The 23043-nt window shown below is 35.4% G+C and overlaps 1 protein-coding gene across 2 annotated transcripts in view; it reads right to left on the bottom strand.

The window, feature by feature from the left end:
- Nucleotides 1-5328: 5328 nt before the first annotated feature.
- SREK1 (splicing regulatory glutamic acid and lysine rich protein 1) overlaps nt 5329-23043 on the bottom strand; it is a 33029-nt gene continuing 15314 nt past the window's right edge. For both annotated transcript variants that reach the window (XM_063179844.1, XM_063179845.1), the window contains exons 5-12: nt 22393-22571; nt 21641-21771; nt 20088-20202; nt 17164-17283; nt 14401-14922; nt 9308-9403; nt 8703-8838; nt 5329-7635 (exon numbers count right to left, since the gene is read on the bottom strand). In XM_063179844.1, the coding sequence (XP_063035914.1) occupies nt 7483-7635; nt 8703-8838; nt 9308-9403; nt 14401-14922; nt 17164-17283; nt 20088-20202; nt 21641-21771; nt 22393-22571 (1452 nt within the window). In that variant the 3' untranslated portion in view covers nt 5329-7482. The remainder of the gene's footprint in view (nt 7636-8702; nt 8839-9307; nt 9404-14400; nt 14923-17163; nt 17284-20087; nt 20203-21640; nt 21772-22392; nt 22572-23043) is intronic.

Below are 23043 nucleotides of genomic sequence, written 5' to 3'. Positions count from 1 at the left end.
GCTCTTCCCACATCAGCTGTCACACTTGTACTTTCTGAAATTCCAGGACTAATTCTGGCTTAAATATTTTTGTTTCTACACTGTAATCCCCTCAACAATCCTTCAGGGGCTTGAAGCTTTCTTGGAGGTTTCTCTCTTGGGTCACACAACTAGCCTGTGTTCTCAGCAATAAAGATAATGCTTTCAAAATAATGTACTGCTACGGCAAACCCAAGACTGATCTGGCAATTCTTGGTAAATGATACACAGAACCATGTTTAAAAAGGAGGATTTCTGGCTTGACTCAAAATATTGTGCTGGAAAGGGTGTCTTTTAACAGCAGCAGAGTGATTCAAAAGCACAAACACCATGAACTTTCTGAAAAACTTGTGTTAAAGATTATAAATTCAGAGTAGTAAAGCTAAGTTTCTGTACAAGCACTAAATCAGAATCCTGCCCAAGCACCCATCCAACAGCAGGGCCTCATTGGACATTACCTTCATTCCTCTAACATTGCAACCACTAAAGTCATTAATTCTTCATGATTTACATATCTGGTCTTCTAATCTGTCTCTATGATACCTCAATTAATAGTTCATGGTATACAAATTCACACCTTTGTAATACATAAGGGAATGTGGAGACTGAACTGTAAAGAGTATTCATCCTGTGCCCAAACCCAAAACTCCTCCTCCACCCAAACATTGTCACAGCTTCCAAGTAGCTAAGCACCAAGCAGCAGCAAGTTTACATGGTATAAATAGTGATCATATGTTTGATCACTAATATCAGGCATTTTATATCTCAGAGGTCTGCCTACAAGTCAGAAGATGAATCAACAATGGTACCAGCAGGCTTGGACAGTTACTCCTCATCTCTTTATAACAGGAGACAGGATCAGGAATGAGGCTTGACTGCTTTTATGTAGCTCTTGAAAATTATGATCTGGAAGGCTGACACAGCTTCTAATAATTCTTGCCTTTATGATCTTCATAGATCTCTAGTTGTCTTTCTTGATTACACTCTCCATTTGAAGTTATAAGCTGCTGTTGGAATAGTTACAGATCTGACAGAAGAAAACTATTTTAAAAAGTAGTAGGATTTATATGTTTTATTATCACCTACTGAATTATAACAGCTCTTACAACTATAAATAATTTCCCATGGTAAAAATGATCAAAGGAATCTGATTTACTAGAATGAATTAACTTACCCAATATTGGCTACATTTTTCATTCAGCCATAAAAGCACCACAAATGCCCATTTCTAACACACTCACTGCAATGCAATGACCCAGGTCTAACACTTTCCTCATCAAAAGATTCTGAAGTCCACTTCCAGCTAATTAATTCAGTATTGACACACTGACTGAACAGAGTAGAGTACTCCAAGTTCTGACATAAAATTAGTAGAGTGAATCTTAGGCATTGAGAAGTAAATTGTAGCAGGAAATCATCCAATAAACTGATAGGTAGTTAGTGTCAGAAGCTCTGCTTGAACTCCTGATTCCGACTTTGATACAGTCTTCTATAGATTTACATTTACTAACTTACTGTTTGCAAGTGAAACACTCTCTGGTGAAACTAGTAGTTTCTTGTTCAAAGAAAATCCCCTTTTTAAGAGACGGGATTCAGAAGGCTCTTCCGTAACTAAAGAGTGATGATATATTCAGTTATTTAACCCCTAATCACCTTTCCTGTAACATTCTTGTCAGTATCAGTACAACAGACTTCGTTTCAAAGCACTTGACTCTGGAGCAGATAAAGCCTATTACAGAAAAGAAAAAAAAATAGAGAAAAATTGTCCAGCCATGTGTTGTATCTCATCTAAATTTAGTGGAAGTGAGTTTATGACACTATTAGAACTTTGATTTATGAAAAGAACAATGTATTAGCATTTCACATTTCTTTATGTATACCACTTTCATAGTTGCTTCATTAATGCAAAAATATACTCTACCAACATAGCACAAGTTTGGTTACCTATCAATTAAACTTAGAATACCTACATTATTAACAGAAATATCAAGCTTCGAGAAGTGAAATAGTACCTTTTGCTGCTGTGGTGCTTAGGTTCCTCAGATATACCTGAATCCAGATGGTGACGGGTGTGATACGTGTAACAAATTAGACACAGCTGCCGTGTCAGTCCGGAAAATACCAGAAAGGACCCACGGATAGGCTACATAAACTGTGAATGTTAAATTCCTCCCTTGATCTTTCTGGGCCAAATCAATCATTCCTTTGATTGTTATGTAAATGACAGCTTTTCAAAGTAGCAATTTCTAAATGGCCCATGATTTACTCATCAGTGCAGCAGGGGTTCTAAATCGTTACACTAAGGAAAAAGAACAGAGTAATGATTTCCAAGAAAGCCAGTTAACTGGAAGCCTCATTAAGGCTATCAAGAACTCCATGAAAGGGAGATGAAATTATTCTTTTACCATTGCTGACAAACCCTTCAGGCCAAAAAAGACATTTATAGCCTTTTCAATGGAAAAAGAATAATTCCATTAGCAACTACTACAGAATACACTTCATATACCAAAAATTTCTGATCTCACATCAAATTTGGCACCAGATGAACATAAAAAATGTAACAAAAATTTTTAAAAAGTTGTAAGCTAAAACTCTCCAGAATAGTACAAATAGCTAAAATCTAATTTTTGCTGTCCATGTTCTCCGGTATTAAGCCCGACAATCTTAAAATTGACTTGTCATAACAAAAAAAAAAATTGCCCTCTTGGATAGTAAGAGTTCACATGTTCAGAAAACAAGTTTAAGGAGGGACATAGCTTCTCAACTGTAGTGTTTGAACAATACAGAATTGAAGTGTTAACAGCGGCATATCCTCAAACTAGAGGGAAAGTATCAGCCTCCACATATTGAGCAGTTTATTAACCTGCATTACACTGAATACAAAAGAAACCCTCGTGCTAACGTGCTCATACCTTGCAATAGGACTTACCTACAAATGAGGCAGTCTTGAATTAAAAAGTGTGATTCTCTTACATTAAAAAAAAATCCTTTTGTACAGTGCTTTTGGTTTTCAATATTATTTTAATTACACTTTTCAACATATAAAAATAAAGCTAAACTACAAGCAGAAAACTTGTTTATGTATTAGCAAACAAAATTAAATTTCAGATTCTCTTTAGGCTCTAGCACTTAATGATATCTACATATATTCAATTCTCCACACTCCAGTCTCTGGTGAGAAAACTACATCTCTCTGAACTGTCTACTGATTGACATGATTTTAGCCATTTATAAATTTCAGCATTTGACACTAAGTCAAATTTTCACTTTCAAAATTACGGTAACATCAAAAGTGACATTTGATTGCTATAAAATGGAAATTACCAAGCAGCATATGTCCCAGATAATGATTCAGATTTCACATCTTTAAGATTATTTTACCACTACAATGCCATTATCACACTGACATTTACAAAATCCAAGATTATGGTGTCTGGATTTTTTTTATCCCTCTAACAATACATGAACTCTGATCTTCTTTCACTAAAAGTGATTCAGAGATGCTTCAGACCTAGAAGTAGGCAATATACATACCATTATAGCATTACTGTTTGCAAGGGTCACACTCATCAATGAAAAATAAGAACTGGCAATACATATACAATAATTTATAACACACATAGCAGGATTTATTATCTTTTCCTTAGAACAACAATAAAACTTACTTACTTCCCTAAATTAATAACGATTACAAGATAGCAGTACAAGCTAAGAGCAAAAGAGAGAAGCTACTACGTAACACATCTGAAGAGTTTCAACATAATTTCAGGTTATTGCTTTAAACACTAGTACGCAATGCAAAGCATGCTACAGACTATGAATTTAACTTCCTCTAGGAGCAAACAGCACTGAAGTGTCCACAGCTCATTTCAGAATCCAAGCTGGACATAGGCTGCTGTCAGCCAGATAACATAAGGCTAGTTCATATGTATCTATCTGAAACTCCCATAAAAAAATTAGCAGGTGATTACCTAATAGTCAAAACTCACATCTCACGTATTTCCCAAGTATTCTTCAGATACTTCTAGCTTCTAACCAAGTGCTTTTATAATCCCTTATCCCCAATTTCCACATATGAAAACTAAAAATCCTTTACATACCATACTACTATTGGAGTTTGTAAACAAAATTCTATGCCTCATACCTCTAAATCCATTGACTTTGATGAAATCATCTAAACCACAAACCACCTCTATTTGGAGCTTGACATCCTGTTTGATCCACCAAATTCTCTTCTGCTACCTTCTTTTTTCAGAATGCAATCCAGAACCCTCTTGGAAAATAGCTATGGACACTAATGAATATTTATGCTTATGTGCTTTATGTGATCTTAGCAAAATGGCAATATATAATTACTCACTCTTCTGAGCAATTCACATTTTCAAGTAAGTGCTGATTCAGATTAAACTACATGTAAAACAATATAGCTACCATAAACCACACTTCTCAAAACCTCTACCCAAGTTAATCCCATTTACAAAGTGCAAAACAGATGACCTGACACAGCAGCTGAGCACACAAGCTTGTTAAAATAATGAATGCAATGGACTTCCCATGGAAGATGAACACATTCAGTGGATGATGCACTCAGTCCTGCAGGAGCAAGCTGAAACTTTATTACTGTGCTATGTTACCAGTTTGTAAGTGAGCTACCCTCCACAGAGATAAGCATTTTATAGACTAATAGTTCTCCAGGGGTGGCTTTTTAGGAACACCTGGTAAGATGGACAGATCATGGATAGATGAACTACCTCACAGATCTGCAGAGTATTTACAAAACCAGAAAATATAAAGTATCTTGCAAAGTATTTGCAAAAAAATATGACTTGAGGAGGGGAAGAAATGTGTGTTTGGTGGCTGGTTGCTTTGGTTATTTTTTTTCCTCAACAAAAAAAAACAACCAACAAAACCAGCTGAACAAAAACCTTAAAAATCCCAAGATACCTTTTGTAAGGGAACCATAATTAATATACAAATAACAATGTGCTGCATACAGCCTCACACAGGTGATAAGCTACTAAGTAAGTTAAGGCTGCCATCCATAACTATTAACTTCCAAAGGCATGTTTCTCAGCTAAGCGTACACAATCCTTTAAATATTTTATAACTGATACATCATAGAATTATCCTATTTCAGGATTAAAAAACTCAAGAAACCAAACTAATACCAGCTAAAACATGATACACTTAAAGAATTCTAGTTCTTCCCAACAGAGAAATTTAGCTTTTCAAAGAAAACATAAATAATATACATATGTTTTCACTAATATCCACATTTAAAATGAAAGAAGCTCTATGAGTAAATCCACATGGTCTAAAAATAATCCTTTAATAAATATGTACCAGCAGAAACATCCCTCTAAAATACTTACTTTATTAGTGAAATGGTACCAAAGATAACAAGTATACAAACAATCTCTTTGCTCTATGCTACTTACACATCATAAATAAGACAGCTGTTGTTGCAAGACACAATCTTTCACAGTCTTCCTGTAAGCATACAATTTTTTATTCTTTTATCAGAATTAGCTGTTTACCAGCCAACAGCATGTGGCTTAAACATCACAAAAATGGCTGTTCCATACTTTACATGGTAAAGCATTTTCTGTTGTCTTAAATGTACACAGTGGCAAGAACATTAAATCTTATAGAAAATGAGTGATTAAGCAGCTTCACAATCAAACTGGATTTCATTACCTTAGGAGTTGGGCAAAGTTTACCTTTCTATAATACGCTTCCCTTCCACTGCAAAAACTAACTATGCGGAGGAAAAGTAAAACAAGTAGAAAGCAAATAGCCAATACACTTAGTTTTTTATTTTAACTGAATGAAATAACACTTCCTATGAGGTAAGGCAATTAATAATTTGATTGCATTAAGTTGTAGTAAAAATAATCTATGCAATTTTAGCTATAATTACATCTTTAAAGTGTAACTTATCAGAAATCTCATATAACCAATTAAATTACTTCAAAGAACAAAAGCTATGTTTTGCCAAGACAAAACCACTTGTTTTGTGATTTTCTTGCATGCTTTCTCCACAAAAAATGATAAAAGAATATCTACTATGTAAGCCCTGTGAAATTAGAACCTTCTTCCTCAAAGTATTTATCCCCCATTTCTTAGCATGACATTCCTTTTACATTGCCCAACAGGTATCAGCGAAAATAACAGAGAGGTAACAATTAAGGCCATCCAAATGTATGTTATATGTCTTAAGAGCTTTCTTTGATGTAGGTGATCAGAGCACACTTTGTATTCAGCTACTACTTTTGTACAGTGGTGGTCCCCAAATTACATCTTTTCTCTTATTTATAAATCTCTTCTAAGAATAAAAAATAAAAGTAAAATGGAGCTTCACTATTTTAACAAGTGAATCAAACAACCATTCTGGCAAGTCACTTGCATTTTCGTCTACAGTATGGTGGTGGCAAAGTAGCAAGAGAGATCATATAAGATTTAACTAAAAATGTGTAACAGCACATATACATTTCTAGAAAATACCACATTTTAAGAAGGCACTAAAGCTTCTGCTTGTGCTCCCATATTTTTTCAACAAAAAGGAAAAATTTATTTTCTTAATGGCACCTGTACTATTTTCAGCTGAACAGACACACTGCAGTACATTGCAAAACAAAGCTATAAGTTCTGGTATAATCATAGAGATGTGCTCACTTCTCTACGGACAAAGAAAACAAGAAAACAACCCCAAAATAACCCTGTAAGCTAACCTAATATCTATAACATGGCAATGTTCCTTCTAGGAACAGAAAAAGCACATGCATTGCTCAAATACTTTAAAGAAATATTAATTTCAGGGATATTAGTAAGAAATTATTTCAAATAATAAACCCTAAGAATCTCAAGCAGTGAGCAAATGAAAAACATACTAATCTGTGAGTATTTAACATAAGAACAGTAAAACCATGTTTATGCTTAAACCCCCTTTCCCTACAGTTGTCATTTACAAGGAAAGGAAGTGCGTATATTTATGCACCATTTTCAAGCACATCAAACAGCACACATTGAAGTTTTTGTGGATTTTTTAACCTACAGGGCAAAACAATACAAAAGTCATCAACAAGCAGTATTTTAAACAACCTTCAATGCATATCTTCAGCTTTTTTTGGGAAGTACAGGTTTACACCTTTCAGATTCTAGTTATTTGTAACAGCTTATAGCAAAACTTAACATAAATCATTTTACAAGTACAGCCATCATGGAAATGCATGGATTTTCAGAGATGAATAGTTCTGATGGCATCTGCCTTTTCATGGTATTAACTACTGGTCGGTGCCCTGTTGCTTTACAGCAAGAAGACAACAAAGCTATCACATGAACTGGAGGAGCTACTAGTACTATCAACACGTTCAGGTTGATTGCTTTGACATTTTCTTCCTCGTTCTGGGAAATAAAATGCTTTGGATTTCATTCCTTAGTTGAATTAGAAGTCCATTCTTTGCTTTAAACCTTTTCCATTTTAATTGAGAGATTTTCTTCGTTTGGTTGACAATTTCCGTTCTGTTGTAGCTTGACTTCATCTGTCCTTTGTGTATCTCTGTTGTCTACTTCCTTGTCAGTTTCTGAATTCTGATCTTCGTTATTGTTATCTTTGTCCTACCAAAGATAAAATTATTTGACAACAAAATAATATTCTTAGCATTACAGGCTAGGACTTCAAACCAACTCTCATTAATTTTATTGTTTAAATTTCTGCATGTGTATCTTGTGTCTGCAAATTTTAAAATAGAGGTGTGAGCTTCTTTGCCCCACCACCTTTTTTTAAAATACACTTTTTTTTCATATGGCTGAAGTTCAGCACTTGTAACAACCCATCACCCAAGAAATTATGCCACAGAATGATCTGTCTTTCTTAACTAAAATAAACTCATATATAAGTTACAGAACAAGCAGCATCATGGAAAGTATGAGAAGCAGTTCCAGAAATTTCACTAACATTTTTTCAGTAGAACGGGACTGCATTTTTTCTTTCTCATTTTTTGTCAGGTGTCTGATGCATTTTTAGAGTTCTTGGGTAAGATACTTCCTCAAGCATTTGAACAGTCACCTAAACCAGCTGTGTTGTAATAGCTGAGTAATTCTGAGCACAACTAACTACTCTTTAAAGGTGTGCTGCTATTTAAATACTAAGAGTAAACAATCTGAAGATATTTCTATTTCTTTTCTTAATTGCAGTACTTTCTATTTTGTAGGGGAAATCCTATACCACTCTTTCACAACTCTTCAACTTTACTGCTATAGAATCCAATGCACAGACCAGGACCAATTCAATGAGTTTATTTTAGAAGTAATCTTTTCAGTTTCACAGTCAAGCCACCCCTGAATACTGCTTGTTAATCAATAATCTGCCTGCTCCTCAAAGTAGGAAGCCAAGCAAGTCCTAACATAGGGCACACAACACAAAAGAGAAACAAGGTGTTTCTGTAACCCAAGCAGATGAACTCCTACAGGTCAACTGAAGATCAGATATGTACACTTAAACTGGCCTATTAACGCCAACTAGCTAATACTGAACTCAAGCAGCACTAATTTAGTAAGGAACAGAAGAAATAGAAGAAATGAGTAAAATGAGAAAAAGCAGAGAGAGTATTTCAGTAATGGCTTCACTGCAGTACATTGCAATACCACTTCATTCTGTTGATCACTTGGTCACACAAACTTACCTTCAAAGTAGTGGTACTTTTGTCAGATTTCTCCTTTCCATCTTTTTCTTTACTACTTTTTTTCTTAGAAGTAGAGCGTTCTCTTTCTCTTCTTTCATTATTTGTATCTCTTTCTCTTTTTTTTTCTTTCTTGTTTCTGTTTCAGAAATTTTTTATTCAAATTAGGATTTGATCCAACTACAAGAAAAAGCGTTTGACTGCAAACTAAACACCCAGGACGGACTTTCAAAAAACCTCCCAAAATTTAACCAAAAATCCCTTTGCAAAGAATACGGCATTTTTTTTGGCTGAAGAGAGCTAAACATTTGATATGACCACCACACACTGTATCTGCAAAGCAAAAAGCAATTTAATCTGTACCAGCTGAAAGAAATTTTATTGATTTGAAGAAATCTGCAATGCTGATTGATTTGAAATTATGCCACTGAAAGAACACAAGAGCTCAAATTGGTTAAAATTTTGACTTAGTTTTAAATTAAAACTGAATCATACTGACCAACTGAAATAATCTGAAATCATTACTGTAGAGGCAGTAAAACAGTGAAATTGCTACCAATTCTTCCATCTTTACTAATCATTAACTTCTGCGTTTACATCAAACTGACCTTCTTGGAGAAGGAGTTCGTGAAGACTTTCTTTTTGCTGTTTTTGATGTTTTAGGAGATTTGGAGGGACTTCTGCTCTTCCTCTTACGCCTTTCTCTATGGGACCAAGAAATTCAGTATCATCAAAACCCAAAGATAATAAATTCAAAGGAGAAAAAAAGAGAAAGTTCTTACAATGATCTAAACATATCTACTGAATTTGTCAGTCTATATTACCAACAAAATATTAACTGTACAAACAAAAAAAAAATTTGTATTCTTCAGTTAAGTGGTAAAGGCAAGGCCAATGTAGGAAAAAAAGATTCACCCTTTAAATTTTTTTTTTTAAATTCTTATATGCTTGATAACAATGAAAACACAGTGAAGTCAGTAACACTGTATCAGTTAAGAGTTTCTTCAGTCAGGACAAAATCTCAATTAAATGAGGAGCCATATTAAGACAAAACGTATAACTTGAGCAATATGAAATTCAGAAGGTAACATTACAATCTGAAGATCACTGCAACTTCAGTAAATGTATAAGCTAGAATTAGTTGGTTTGAAAGAAAACAGTGAAAAGTGAAGCCCAAGCTGTTGTCAAAGTCAGAATAAATAAAATCTATTGTTTCTCTAGTGGTTCTTGCTTAGCAAACAGAATGTCATCATTCTGTAACACAGGGAAGAGCCTGAAGTGTTTTACAAAGCAACTGTAATACACAGATAAATGGAGTTTCTCAAGTTGCCATTATGGAGTCTGATCTTGAATACAACAAACCATTAAATAACTGGCCATTTATACTGAGGGACATGTTAAATTAAAGCAAAAAACTGAACCAGTACAACTTCATTTAAGATAAACACAGAGGCCATCTGTCAAAATAAGACTACTTTTTTCCTGTCAACTCTTTGTAAAGCGGGAAAAGCAGACTGGAAGAACAACTGAAGAAAAAAAGTGAAGTTTAAAACTTCTAAATACAGCACATTTATTTTTAAACAAAATAGCTTTTGCAATTTGTGAATATTTAAATCTTCAATATCTAGAAAAGGCAAGAAATCAACACTTATTAGATAAGTAACAAAAGGACACTTAAATTACAGTCAGTATCACAATATGGACTGATACTCTGACCTATCACAGTACCAATCCATACAGTGATACTCCACATAGCATCCACTGTGACTGTCCTGATTTCAGCCAGGATAACTTTCCTTCTAGTAACTGGAACAGTGCTGTGTTTTGGATTCAATATGAGAATGATGTTGATAATACACTGATGTTTTAGTTGCTACTTATCCTAAAATAAAGGACATTGTTTCCCATGCTCTGCCAGCAAACAGGTACGCAAGACACTGTGAGGAAGCATGGCCAGGAGAGCTAACCCCATGGCCAAAGGTCAGTGAGGGGCGAGTGGTTGTGTAGTGCATCACTTGCTTCTCTTGGACTTTATCCCTCTCTGTCCTCTCCATTATAATTATTAGTTAGTATAATTACTTTATTTTTTTGCACTTACTAACATGTTCTTTCCTAAACTCTCAAAACAGAGCCTGGCAGAGCACGACAATGTTGAACAAGGAAGAGACTGCTGAGGAAGCAAAAGAAGTCAAAAAAGAATTGTCATGGTTTAACCCCAGATGACAACTAAATCCTGAGTGGCATTTGCTCATTCTCTGCCTTCTTTTGCCCCCTTTGCTCATCAACCTCCATAGCTCCACCCCACCAGGGGAGGAGAAAAAGCAGGAGAAAAAGGAAAACTCCAGCACTGTACCAGCTGCTAGAAGAAATTTAACTCTCTTTCAATCAAAACCAATAGAGTGACCTCCTGAAGCTGCACAGGACAAGATTTCCAAAGTATTTTGTTCAGCAAGCTTTTAATTTATCTTTAATAAACTAAAAATATAAAATAGCCTCAAATTAATGTAGTAAATCCCAATCACTAATCAGCTGTTCACTAGTTAACATGCATTTTGAACATCTCCACATTGATCATCACCTTTATTTAATTGAGGACACGGAAAACTGATTATTCTCTCAGTGCTGTTACTTCAGCTATACTGAATACATTCTCACTTCATTTTGCTTTCCAGCATACGTACCTGCAAATCAAGTACTTCAGCAATTGTGTCAGAAGTAGAAACTGCTTATTCAATTAGTTTTATTTGCAGTTTCTGCTCTTCTTATTTCAAGCTGAAGAATCATAACTGTCTCTCACTGCATCTGATCCCATCTCTATTACATTTGCACATTAAAAGATTTTTGTGCACCCATTCAATTAAATGCCTTACACAATACCAACAGCAAAATTTAAGAAAAGTTCTGAATACTTTTATAGTGATCCTGTGTCTCTTAATTATAAATGGAAATAAAATTCTGCATGTCATCTGGTGCTACTGGCTCTGCTAGCCTGTAAGACAGCTCCTTTTCCAATTGATTTCACTTCCCTGGGTCTGTTTCTTTTTTCAGACAGGAATCACAAATAACCATCTTATTTCCAGTACCTGTGACCAAAGCAAGTCAGCAAAGCAAGGTCAGCTGCCATCTAGTTCTTAGAAGGTCCTGTAAGTCCTATTCCACCTTCACCTCTTCTCCAAAAAGTTGACTATTTGCCCAATATTTTATGTTTACACTTATATTTCACATTTTGCATGATCAGCAGTCAACTGCTGTACTGAAATTCAGGCAACTGAAATACCTATCTGTTAAATGATCTTCACTGGAAAGGTCTGCAATCATTTCAACTATGCAATGTCCACCACCAAAGACCCCTCCTGTAACCCAACCTACTCAGAATTGCTTGTCAGAGAGCAATGACATTACTGAGGTTGGAAGAAGCCTCTGAAGATCACCAAGTCCAAACGATCCCTTCCCCACCTTACAAGAGGGTCAATCAGAGTACATTATTCAGGGTGATATCCAGTCAGATTTTTGGTTGGAATAGACAATCCCTTAAGGTAACTGGTTCCAGTCTGCCAAGCAAAACCATAATTTCAACACTAGAAAAAAAACCCCCTTTATTTCCCATAGCTCAATATGTGCCTGTCACCTCTTAATTGTCACAGGCCTCTGCTGGCTGTCTTCATGCTCTTATCAGATATTCATATATATTGGTGAGATGCTCCTCAGCTTTCTCTTTTCCAGGCTAAATAATCCCAGATTCCTCAGTATTCCCCTGTATGAAGGAAGCTCCAAGTCCTTTATCAGCTTCACGGCCCTTCACTGGACTCACTCCAGTACATCCGAACGTGTCTTGTAATGGGAAGCCCAGAAAAAGATTCTAAATGTGTCCTTACCAGAGGAGAGAGGGAAAGAATTACCTCTCTTGACCTACTCACAACATTGCTGGTTTCCTTGACTGCAAGGACCTGGTAGCCAGCAAGTCCCCATGCCATATTCGTGCAACGGCATTATTCCTGCCTGGGTGTAGGACTTGTCCTTTCTCTTTGTTCAAGTCCATGAGATGACTATTAGTCCATTTCTCCCATCTGCTAAAGTTTCTCTAATGGAGATCAGCCTCCCCCCACAGCTGGTTCTTTGTTGTTTGCAAAGCTACAGAGGATGCACTCTGTCCCACTGTCTAAGCTCCTGAGAACAACATTCACCAGTATTGGCCTCTGCACTGATGCTCCAAGGATAGTTATATCAGAAAAAAAAAATTGTAAATCCATAATAAAAAGTGTCCAGCTTCAAAAGAACACTACCCTTGTTTAACAATATCCGTATTATATCAAAGAAAAGTTTTATACTTTGACTGCACTAGAAGAAACGCATTAATTTTCTTAAGAATTCCTTACTCAAGTACATGACATTGGAGCCTTCCCACAGCACTTTCTTAACTAGTAAGATTCCTAAGGGGGAGCAAAATTATTGCAAACTAAAACATGAGTTTTTGGTAACACCCATCTAACTACACCTACTATTTGGCAGTGGAGCCTGGTTTTCCACCAAGGCTCCTATATAAGATACATATTGTGAAACTCTTGCATATTTTTATGCATTTATCCAATTCAAAACTCTGAGGTCTATGGATTGAACCAAATGGTTTGAAAGCTGACAGAAGTATCTCTATGTGGGTCTTCCACTCATTTAAATAGGAAGGTGTATATGCTTAATGAAGACACAATATTTTGCCATAAACCTCATGACACAAACACAATGTTCAGAAACCATTACACCCTTTTTTTGCCTTCCATGAACCCTGAAGTAATGAATTTCGAGGACTAGAGGAGCTCTGCTTTTGTCTAGTGAATAGGTAGAACTTGTCCAATTTGTTCAGCATTTCATTATCTCAAGGTTACAGATATAGTTTGCTGTTTAAGTCTGGTACAATACTACTGAACTCCCTAATTTCTGATGTAATATTGAGGACTTTATCCACCAATGCTTCTAAACTTAACTTAGCTGCTTTTAGAATATGCCGGAGCTTGCTTACAGAGACTGTTTATAATCTCACAGCCTTCTTCTGCTGTAACAAATTTATCCAGACTTCCCGCTAGTTAAGCTCCCCTCAGAGCCAAAACCAACAGCCACATCAACTTTGTTTTCCTGCTTATTGTCAGCAGTGTAAAGGAATGTTACTTTTAACTTACACCTGGCCATCAGATAAACAATGTATCTGTCTCTCCCAAGGCTAGCCAGCCAACCTACAGGCTTGCTTCCTGCAGTTCAGCCATCCAGTCAAAGAGCGGCAGTATTAGAAAACAACTGTTTGCAAGATCTACAGACCAAAATGCTGCAGTAAGTAAGTAATGAAAGAACTATGTAACAGCGACTCAAACTTTCATCAGGGCAAAGATAATGCATGTGATGCTGGTCAGAACTTTTGGCTGTCTGTAACAAATATACATACAAAAATAATCTCATTACTGTCTGCAAAGTTTATACAATATGGTTATGCAAAAGTCAAGCACCAGCAGCCCAACAAGAAACTCTGTTATATCAGGCATCATATAGAGCTTCTTATAACAGATGTTACTTGAAAGGAAAATCTACAAAACAGAAATAATACAAATTTATTTAGTAAGAGCTATGGTGACATCAATACATAAAAGTTAGAATGGTGTCTCACTGATCTGAAAAGTCAAAAAAAAAAAAAAAACATGAAAAATTCTAAACAAACCTGCTGGAGCTACGAGATCTTCTTGAAGAGCTATAGCTTCTCGGGGGTGTTCTGGATCTCTTATCTTTCTTCTTTTTATCATCTCTCTCTTTTTCTCGCTCCTTCTCCTTATCCCCATCTTTTTCTTTGTCTCTGTCCTTTTCTTTGTCCCCTCCTTTGTCCTTATCTCCCTCCTTGTCCTTAATCTTCTCTCTGTCCTTCTCTCCTTCTTTCTCAGTATCTTCTTTTTCTTTGTTATGATCTACCTCTTCCTTGTCTTTTTCCTTATCTTTATCTTTTTCCTTTTCCTTGTCCCTATCTTTATCCTTGTCCCTGTCCCTGTCTTTGTCTCGGGCTCTCTCTCTATCTTTGCTTCGCTCTTTATCTCTCTCCTTGTCCTTCTCCCTATTTCTCTCTTTATCTCGCTCTCTTTCCCTATCTTTGTCTCGATCCCTATCCTTCTCCTTGTCTCGGTCTCTGTCTTTCTCTTTTTCTTTGGCCTTTTCTTTTTCTTTGATCTTTTCTTTGTCTCTTTTCTTGTCCCTGTGAAAAGCCAAACACAAACCCATTAATTCATCTTTGAACTTTCCAATTAAAATTATAAATAACTTTTAAATATACATGAAGATAAAGTGCACATCTCTGTTAAAAAATAGTAATTCTTCAATATTTTAATTTTTCACCCCTGTTCACAATAAGAGAAGGCTATATATAGCTAGGAAATAAACAGCTATCTACAGCTAGGAAAAATTTGGAAACCGAACTGGAGGAGGGGAAGCCAAGACCAAACCAAACTACTATCTTCCAAGTGATGCTACTATCATCACTTTGGAGAGAATGCGTCTGTTCACCTCAGTTATGTAATTATACATACATATATTTTCTGTATTTTGTCAGGAGTGAGACAAAGTCTACAATCTGTAAATCCACTCTTTACTAAAAATGTATCCACATAAAATGGCCTTCAGATTAATCATTGCCAAATGAATAATGACAGCTAACTGACAGAAGACTTCATATTCTAAAGTTTTCTCTCACACAGATATCCTTTAACTGCTTGGCAATCCAACACCACTTAATACATAGAAATAAGAAGAAAACATGGACAAAATGTCACCAGATTACCTTACAAGGCAAATGTAAGATCAAAAATTAATCAAGACAATTCAACCATCTGTAATGTCACTAGGAATCTGAGAATTACTAAAAAACGCTAATACAGTAAAAACAGAAGAAAGGAAAATAGCTTCTTCGGGACAGGAAGTATGATAGATGTTCATTAAAAGGATAGTGAGGAAAATTTCATCTGATGTTCAAGTTATCAAGTCAAACAAAAACTAATTAGCTAACAACTTTGGTTGGTTAATAACAACATTTTAGTACAGGACTTTGAAAATGCAAGACTCCATCTTTTCCCTCTAGTACAGAGACACATAATGAAAGAACAATTGTTCGGAGAGAGAAACAGGAGAAAGAGGTACAGGAGAAATTGATTAGCATGCCTTATTGTGTCAAGAAGAACCAGACTGACAGAAGTTACCTGATATTGGTATCTATTCTAGATTTTTACAGATTCTAAAAGAGACTCCTTCACACATGAAAGATCCAAAGCACTCAAACTTTCCTCCAACTGAAGTGATGTTTGGCAGTATCTCCTCCTCAACTGCAAATTAACAGCAGATTGTTGTATGCTCTACAGACTGACAACTTTGATTCCCATCAGGTTCTGTCAAGTACTTCATTAGAAGTCTCAGAGATGGAATGTAACATCATAAAGATGAAACAGCACAGAGTCCCGATAATACCAGCATTACAGCCTCCCAAGAGATTTCACTGAACTTCACCCTTCCAGTCAGCAGACTCAAGAAGCTCCAGAAAGCAGAAACAGAGAATAAAAAGGATCCATAATAAAACTCAGTCAGCTATGCAATCTAGTTTTGTTTCCACACAGGTCCACACATTTGCAGCTCTCTTGCCCACAAAACTTACCTCCTACAACAAGAGGCAGCTGCACAACCTAAGTACAAATCTCCCTTTGAATAAATCAGGGGAATTACAGAAATTAAACCAAGAACGCACCAAGACTTCTATTCATGAAGCTATTTACACAGGCACTTCTGGTTTGAGCTTAATTCACTACTTCATCCCTAAAAAAATTACACTATGATCTTGTTTAAATGTCACAGTCTAATAATTAGATTATGAGACATAAAAACTAATAAACTAGATAAATATACACATACACACATCCTGAAACATATATATGTCATACAATCGACATATGGATTTGTTCCTGCTGTTAATATGAGAAAAGTCAAAGATGAAAATAAAAGGTTATGCACAAGAACTTTATACACGTTCTCACAATACAGGATCAAGGTCAGACTGAATTCAACCTTCTCAACAGATACATATCAAACAAGCACTATCAATTTTTTAGTGGATTCACAAGCTACACGGGATATTCCTTAATTATTGGTTGTAGTCTGACAAAAATTTCCTTTCACTCAGCTTCAATGTCAGTACAAATGTAGATGAGACTATCGAAGTTCAGGTGCCTCAGCATGATCATTTAACCCCTGGAGGCGCCCTACAGGCTACAAGAAAGATAGTTAACTATCATAGTCAAGACCACTATACTCAGTATTAAAATTTACTTTCTGTCTTTTTGTCCCACAGATGAAATTCCACCCTTTATGGTAACCTAAAAGGTTTGTTAATTTTTATTTTTTTTCAAAAACTGTATTTTGAGCTGACAATACCATGTTGTGGAACAGAACTCACCGAGAACGAGAGCGGCTTCTTGATTTCCTTCTTTCTGTAGATCTAGACCGTTTTTTCAGAGGACTTCGGGATCTGCGTCTGTCCTTGTGTCTTGAGAGAGATCTATTGCCAGATCTACTTCTAAATGAAGAATACCAGAAGAAAAATAATTTAATACAAAAACTTCAAACAAATTAAGTCAACCAACAACACGACAGTATATATTTGTTGTGTCATCACCAATTCTTATCTGGCACCTTCAAGAATGACACCGTAATAACATAATGTCAGCAAATGTTTTTGTAAACATGGATACTTTATGCTTCATCATATGTAACATGCTGCGCTTTGAAGCCATTTAAGTTATACCAGTGTTTCGTACTAATCTCCATGAATCCAGAAAATAGAAGTTACTACAATTTACAACAGCTGTCTTTACAAAATGACACTGCATAAAATCTGATTGGCAATTTGCAGCAGATTGTAATAATAAATTACATTTAATTTCCTTTCCAGGCCCAGGCACTTACTGAAGTCTGAGTCATCAAAGAAAGAGGACTTTGGCTGCAACAATCTCTTCTTGCTCTGTTATCCATCCTTGTAATTTAAATTCATAAAGTCAAGTTACCCTTCCACATAAAAGGATCTGTTAGCATGGATTTCAATTGTAATTAAAGTGTAGGTACTCTGATTTTTAAAAAAAGTCTTATGCAGATTTGATGAACAGCACTTGAAATTGTTTTTCCAAAATACTCCCTAATTTCTGGAAGACCCTTTTCTCCAGGGAAATAAAAATAAAAAGCTGTATTTGCATGTTAAGTTTCAGAAAACCACATCACTGGATACTTCACTTCACAAGGCACCACAAAGTTTAAATTACCAGAGAGAGAAGGATCACATATATTACTGAATAAAACCTGAAGAACTGTGAAGTACTAAAAGTAACAACTGCACCTACCTTCCACAGCTCAAGACACAGAGTTGAATGATGCCTCAGGATTTTAGCTGTTATATTTTTCATACATTTATAATCCTGCAATTCCTTAGTTAAATAACTCCATATAGAGTGTTAGCTACTGTTCTCCCATTTTGATCAGACAAAGCAACTCCTCTCCAGGCCTGGGAGTCAAGGACACCTTACTTTCTCAGGCCCCGAGAAATGTAAACAAGAGTGAGTTAGGGGGAAAGCAAACTTGGGGTAAATTACTTCATTACTTGAAGCTGTAATTGAAAGATTAATCCCCAATATGCAAATAAACCAAACTTATAAAAGTGTGAAAACCAATGACCTGCTTTGGGTCCACTTTGGGTATAGCCCCTGGGGAGGGCTTTGTCTGCCCTAAGTATATGTCGAGGTCCTTCAATAAATGTAACTGCTTTTTATTCCCTTAAGTTTGTCTGGCCTCTGTTTTTAGGTAGTTCCAAATGGCATCAGTAAAATATACCAAGAAGAGAGAATGCCATTTTTTAGCTACAGCTTTGTTCTCCTTATCAGCAGAGAAATACAAATCAACTGCAAGTGCAATTTATTGCACTGCAAATTATGTGAATTAAAGCATAACCTTCAATAAATTTTATGTGACAGAGATGAAAATGATGTTATATAAAACAGTGAAACAGGGAAGCAGTAAGGATAGGTTATTTTTATGGATGAAGCTGCTTCAACAAGTCAGATTGGCTTTTTTTCGGCATGTTCTCAAAAGTGGCAGTGGCAATATTACACAATTTAACATAACATAGCAAAATATAATAATTATCATTTGTTTAAGGAACAGGTTTTCCACATTTAAAGCAAGAAAAGCTTATCTTCTAGGATTTCACTTAGTTTGTGCCAATACAAGATAATACTGAAATGACTGCACTGTTGAACAAAAACCAGTTTGTTTTTCAGTTATGCCTTCAGTTATGGACATAGCAGAGAAGCAAGCAATAAGGAAGTGACCAAAGGGTCCTTCCTGCATTAAAAAGACACCTGACATTTTGAAGTCACTAGAGAACACTTGCTGTGGTTCCCTGCTGTTGCAAAATTGAAGACTGCACTTGTATCACATTTACTTGATAGTATAATTGATAACTCCCTCTCACCAGATTTTCTGAATTTAAAAGTATCCTAGCAGTCTTGTTTGAAGACATGAATGAAAGGATGTCTCAGAGCTGCTGCTGCAATATGGACAACATCCACCTTTTAAAAGTGTAAGCAATCAAATAACAATCCAAATTTTGGTATTTTTTTTCATCCTCAACACAGCCAAATATCTTTAAATTTATTTACCTAGGTTCTCAGAATATACTCCTGACATTGAAAGAATCTGGACCATTTTGGGAAGCCTTTATAATTCTCACAGAACAAGCCTGTTTCATTCACAGAAAAAAATCCTAATCTTCAAGAATTATCTGATAATTTTTTTTTCAGAACTGAATAAATTTAGCAAAGCAAACAAAACCTGAAAAATGAGAAACTGCCCCTGAAGCCTTTTCCATATGCTTTTTAAAAACATTTAGAGGACAAAATTAACTCAATGCTTAGAAGTTGAGAACAATACCAAAACCAGTCAAAAAACCAGCCAACCCATCTGCTCAGGTGTTACCAGTAAGTTATATGCTTCATACACAAAATGCAGGTTTCTCTCTAAAATACAGGTCACAAAACGTTATTTGGCTACACAGTCTAATGCACAAAAACATAAAATGTACAAAAACCCACAGAACTCATTTTACATGACACAGGAAGTACCTTCTAGAATGTTTAAACTGAAAGTAATCCTATAAACATTCAGGGTTTAGAGGAAAACAGTATCTATTCAGAGAAAATTTCTGGTTATGCTGATCTTCTGGGTGCAACACTTGTCTATAACTAAAAAATATCAGTAACCAGCACCTTGCAAAAAATCCCAATATGATCTTCCAAAAAATCCCAATATGTCTGAAACAAAAAGCATACCTACCTGTGTTTTGAGTGTGATCTTTTCCTTCTAGATCGGGATTTTGAGCTAGACCTGGATTCTGAACGAGAATGGGAACGAGATCGACCGCCTTTTCTTTCACTGCTCTTTCCAGACTCTGAGAGGAAAAAACCACTTTGCAGTGTAAGCTCAGAACATTTAAAGATCCCAGTTAACAATCTGGCACAAGTGGAATGTACCACATATATTGCAAGGGGCCTACTCTCTGCACATCTTCCTCCTTTGCAAATATCCTTCAGAAACATCCAAGAAAGTCATTGCATATACTCGTTGAGTGCAGCCATCCTGCAGCAGTACACATAAACCAGATAATTATAAACAGCTAGCTCTACTATGAGTGGGATTTATGTTGCTGCCACAATGCACAAGATCATAACACGTCCTCCTTTTGCTCTATTTATTTAATATAATTACCTTCTTATTTTTTTAATAACTTGAGAAGAATAGAGTAAATTTAGAGGGCATAATTTTGAAAACAAGCACAGAATATAAGTATTACTGTCTGTATTTTTAGATATTTCAAACACTGTACAAATACTGATGTTTTATTCCACATTGTTTCATAGGAGGAAAGGAAGAACAGAACAGGCTGAAAAGTCTGACTGAAGGCCAGAAAGTCAATAGAAACCTTAACAGTGATATGACCACAGTTAAGAGCCTAATTGCTATTCTGTTGCTTTACAGTGATAAAGTGCTGGAGTTTTTATTTTTAAACAAAAAACACAATAGAAAATAATTTCCCCCAAACAACCCTCAAGACTCCACACTATCATACCAACACAAGACAATATCTGGGTTTGTTAATAAGAATGGCAAAAAGTTGCTGATGGGAAGAAGCAGAAAGTTTACAAAGTTGAGATTTTTTTTTATGCTGTGGTTTTGCAATCAGTTTAAGCCAACATAAATCACCACTGCAATGTCTGACCTCTCAACACAACACCACATTCCTCCCTGAGTTGGCATGTCAGTGTTAACAGGGAAACAATCCCCATGAAAAGAAATCCTTTACAATATGTTAATATTTATCCTAGATTTATTCTCTGATCTCATTTGCTTTAAGGATGCATACAGCCTTTAGGAATCATGAAAAAGAAACCAAATTCACTTGCTGCTTATAGATGAGGAAAGCATAACATGACAGCTTTCAGAACCAAGCTAGCTCATGCTCATCATAAAACTACGGCACTAGTGAGTGCTAAAAGACAACAAAAAATAGAAAGCATATTCTTTTAAATGTTTTCAAGTGCTCTTAACTTAAAAAGTGCCATCATTAAGTATGGATTTAGTATTAAATTTGCAATGTTTGAAAACATTCAGTGAACGTGCATCTGAAAACAAGATATGATGACATAAAAAGCTTCCTGCCACTGCTTAGATGCATGAACAGAATTTTGATTATTTTGGTTTTTTCCCCAACATGTACTGACTGAATAGCTCTTGATACTCTTGTGTCTGAAAATGCTCTTGAAATGTGTACCAAGGTAAACACAGAATGCACCTGTTCAAGTAATTATTAATTAACACAATATACCTACCTGGCTCAATAGCAGCAGATATAAAAGACTGAGCTTCCCTTACTCTCTTCATCACTTCTTCTAGCTCCTTGGCAGCAGCTTGTGGTGTCATTTCAGGCGGCTTCACTATTGCATTATTGGAGTGATTTATCCTAAATTAAAGATAAATAACAACCTGTCATTCTTAAATGTTTGAACAGGGCAAATGAAAAACAAGTAAGGAAACAACTTTGTATGAAATTAAAAACTCAAAAGTTTAGCAAAACACCCATCTGTTCCAAGTATCCAAAGCATCTTTTATTACTTTGAAATCTTACCACTTTTAAAGAAAGGCAGCACAGCATTCTTATGTTACAATATTTTTATTTACAATAATAAATATTTACAATATTTACAATATTTTTAGAAGTCCAGGAAGTTACTTCTCTATTTCAGATCAAATCTTCACATTAATACCTACTAAGTACATACACATCATACTGATAACTTAATTAGTACTATGGACTTTAAAGATCTTTTTCACTATTATCGCTTACACTACCTCAAGATAAATATAAATGTGTTTTACTCAATGCTATACATATTCTATTGAGAGAAATTTATGCCAAACCGTGAAACTGGAATTGATAAAAATGTTTTGGTTTGTTAACAACAGGTTCATATACTGAACAAAAATTAGTCACAGCATTTTGCTACACATAATTTATAAATGTGTGTATAATGATAAAAAGAAATGTCTCATTCAATAGTAATATGGGTAATTAATTTCTTACTTCAGTGGCCGATCCCCAAACATAACTCCATTAAAGGCAAGAGCTCGAGGTACAGAATTTTGGTCTGCAAATTCCACGAAAGCAAATCGTGTTGGTTGTGTCTCATCACCTGCCATTCGCACAAATTTGACTTCTCCAACTTGCTTAAAGAATTCAAGCAGCTGATCTGCTGTCGTAGTCTGGAAAAGAGTTGAAGAGCTCAGCTGAAGTAAACTATACAATGAAAATTATGTAATATATTGGGTAGTCTAAGAGCCACAGAATTTTGGAATGATATCTCAGCATCATTACAAAGCATCATTGGGAATGTTACATTTTAAGTCTTAAAGAAGTGTATACTTTCTTCCATTAATCAAAAGAATATTCTACACTTTTAAATAGTAGAGTCACAAGCCCTTAGTCCTTCATCTATGTGAAAAAAGAGAAAAGAAATTTACATGGGATTTTCCACGTTTTAGGTAACTAATCTGAAGTAACTGGTAAGAAATTTCCTTATACCCGTTTCAAAGGTACTAATTGTGACTTTTGATCAACTAAAGCAAAAAAATCCACACAATATTGAAGGATTTAGATTTTACTTTCTTCTAGCTACCAGTCTGTTTTATTTCACAATCAACAGTACTTTTACACTCAGTAGCTGTTTCAGAAGCC

Source organism: Melospiza melodia, chromosome Z (genome assembly GCF_035770615.1).
Source record: "Melospiza melodia melodia isolate bMelMel2 chromosome Z, bMelMel2.pri, whole genome shotgun sequence".
NCBI lineage: Eukaryota > Metazoa > Chordata > Aves > Passeriformes > Passerellidae > Melospiza > Melospiza melodia.
The sequence above is the reverse complement of the archived record's forward strand: the minus strand, read 5'-3'. Positions and strand labels throughout refer to the sequence as shown.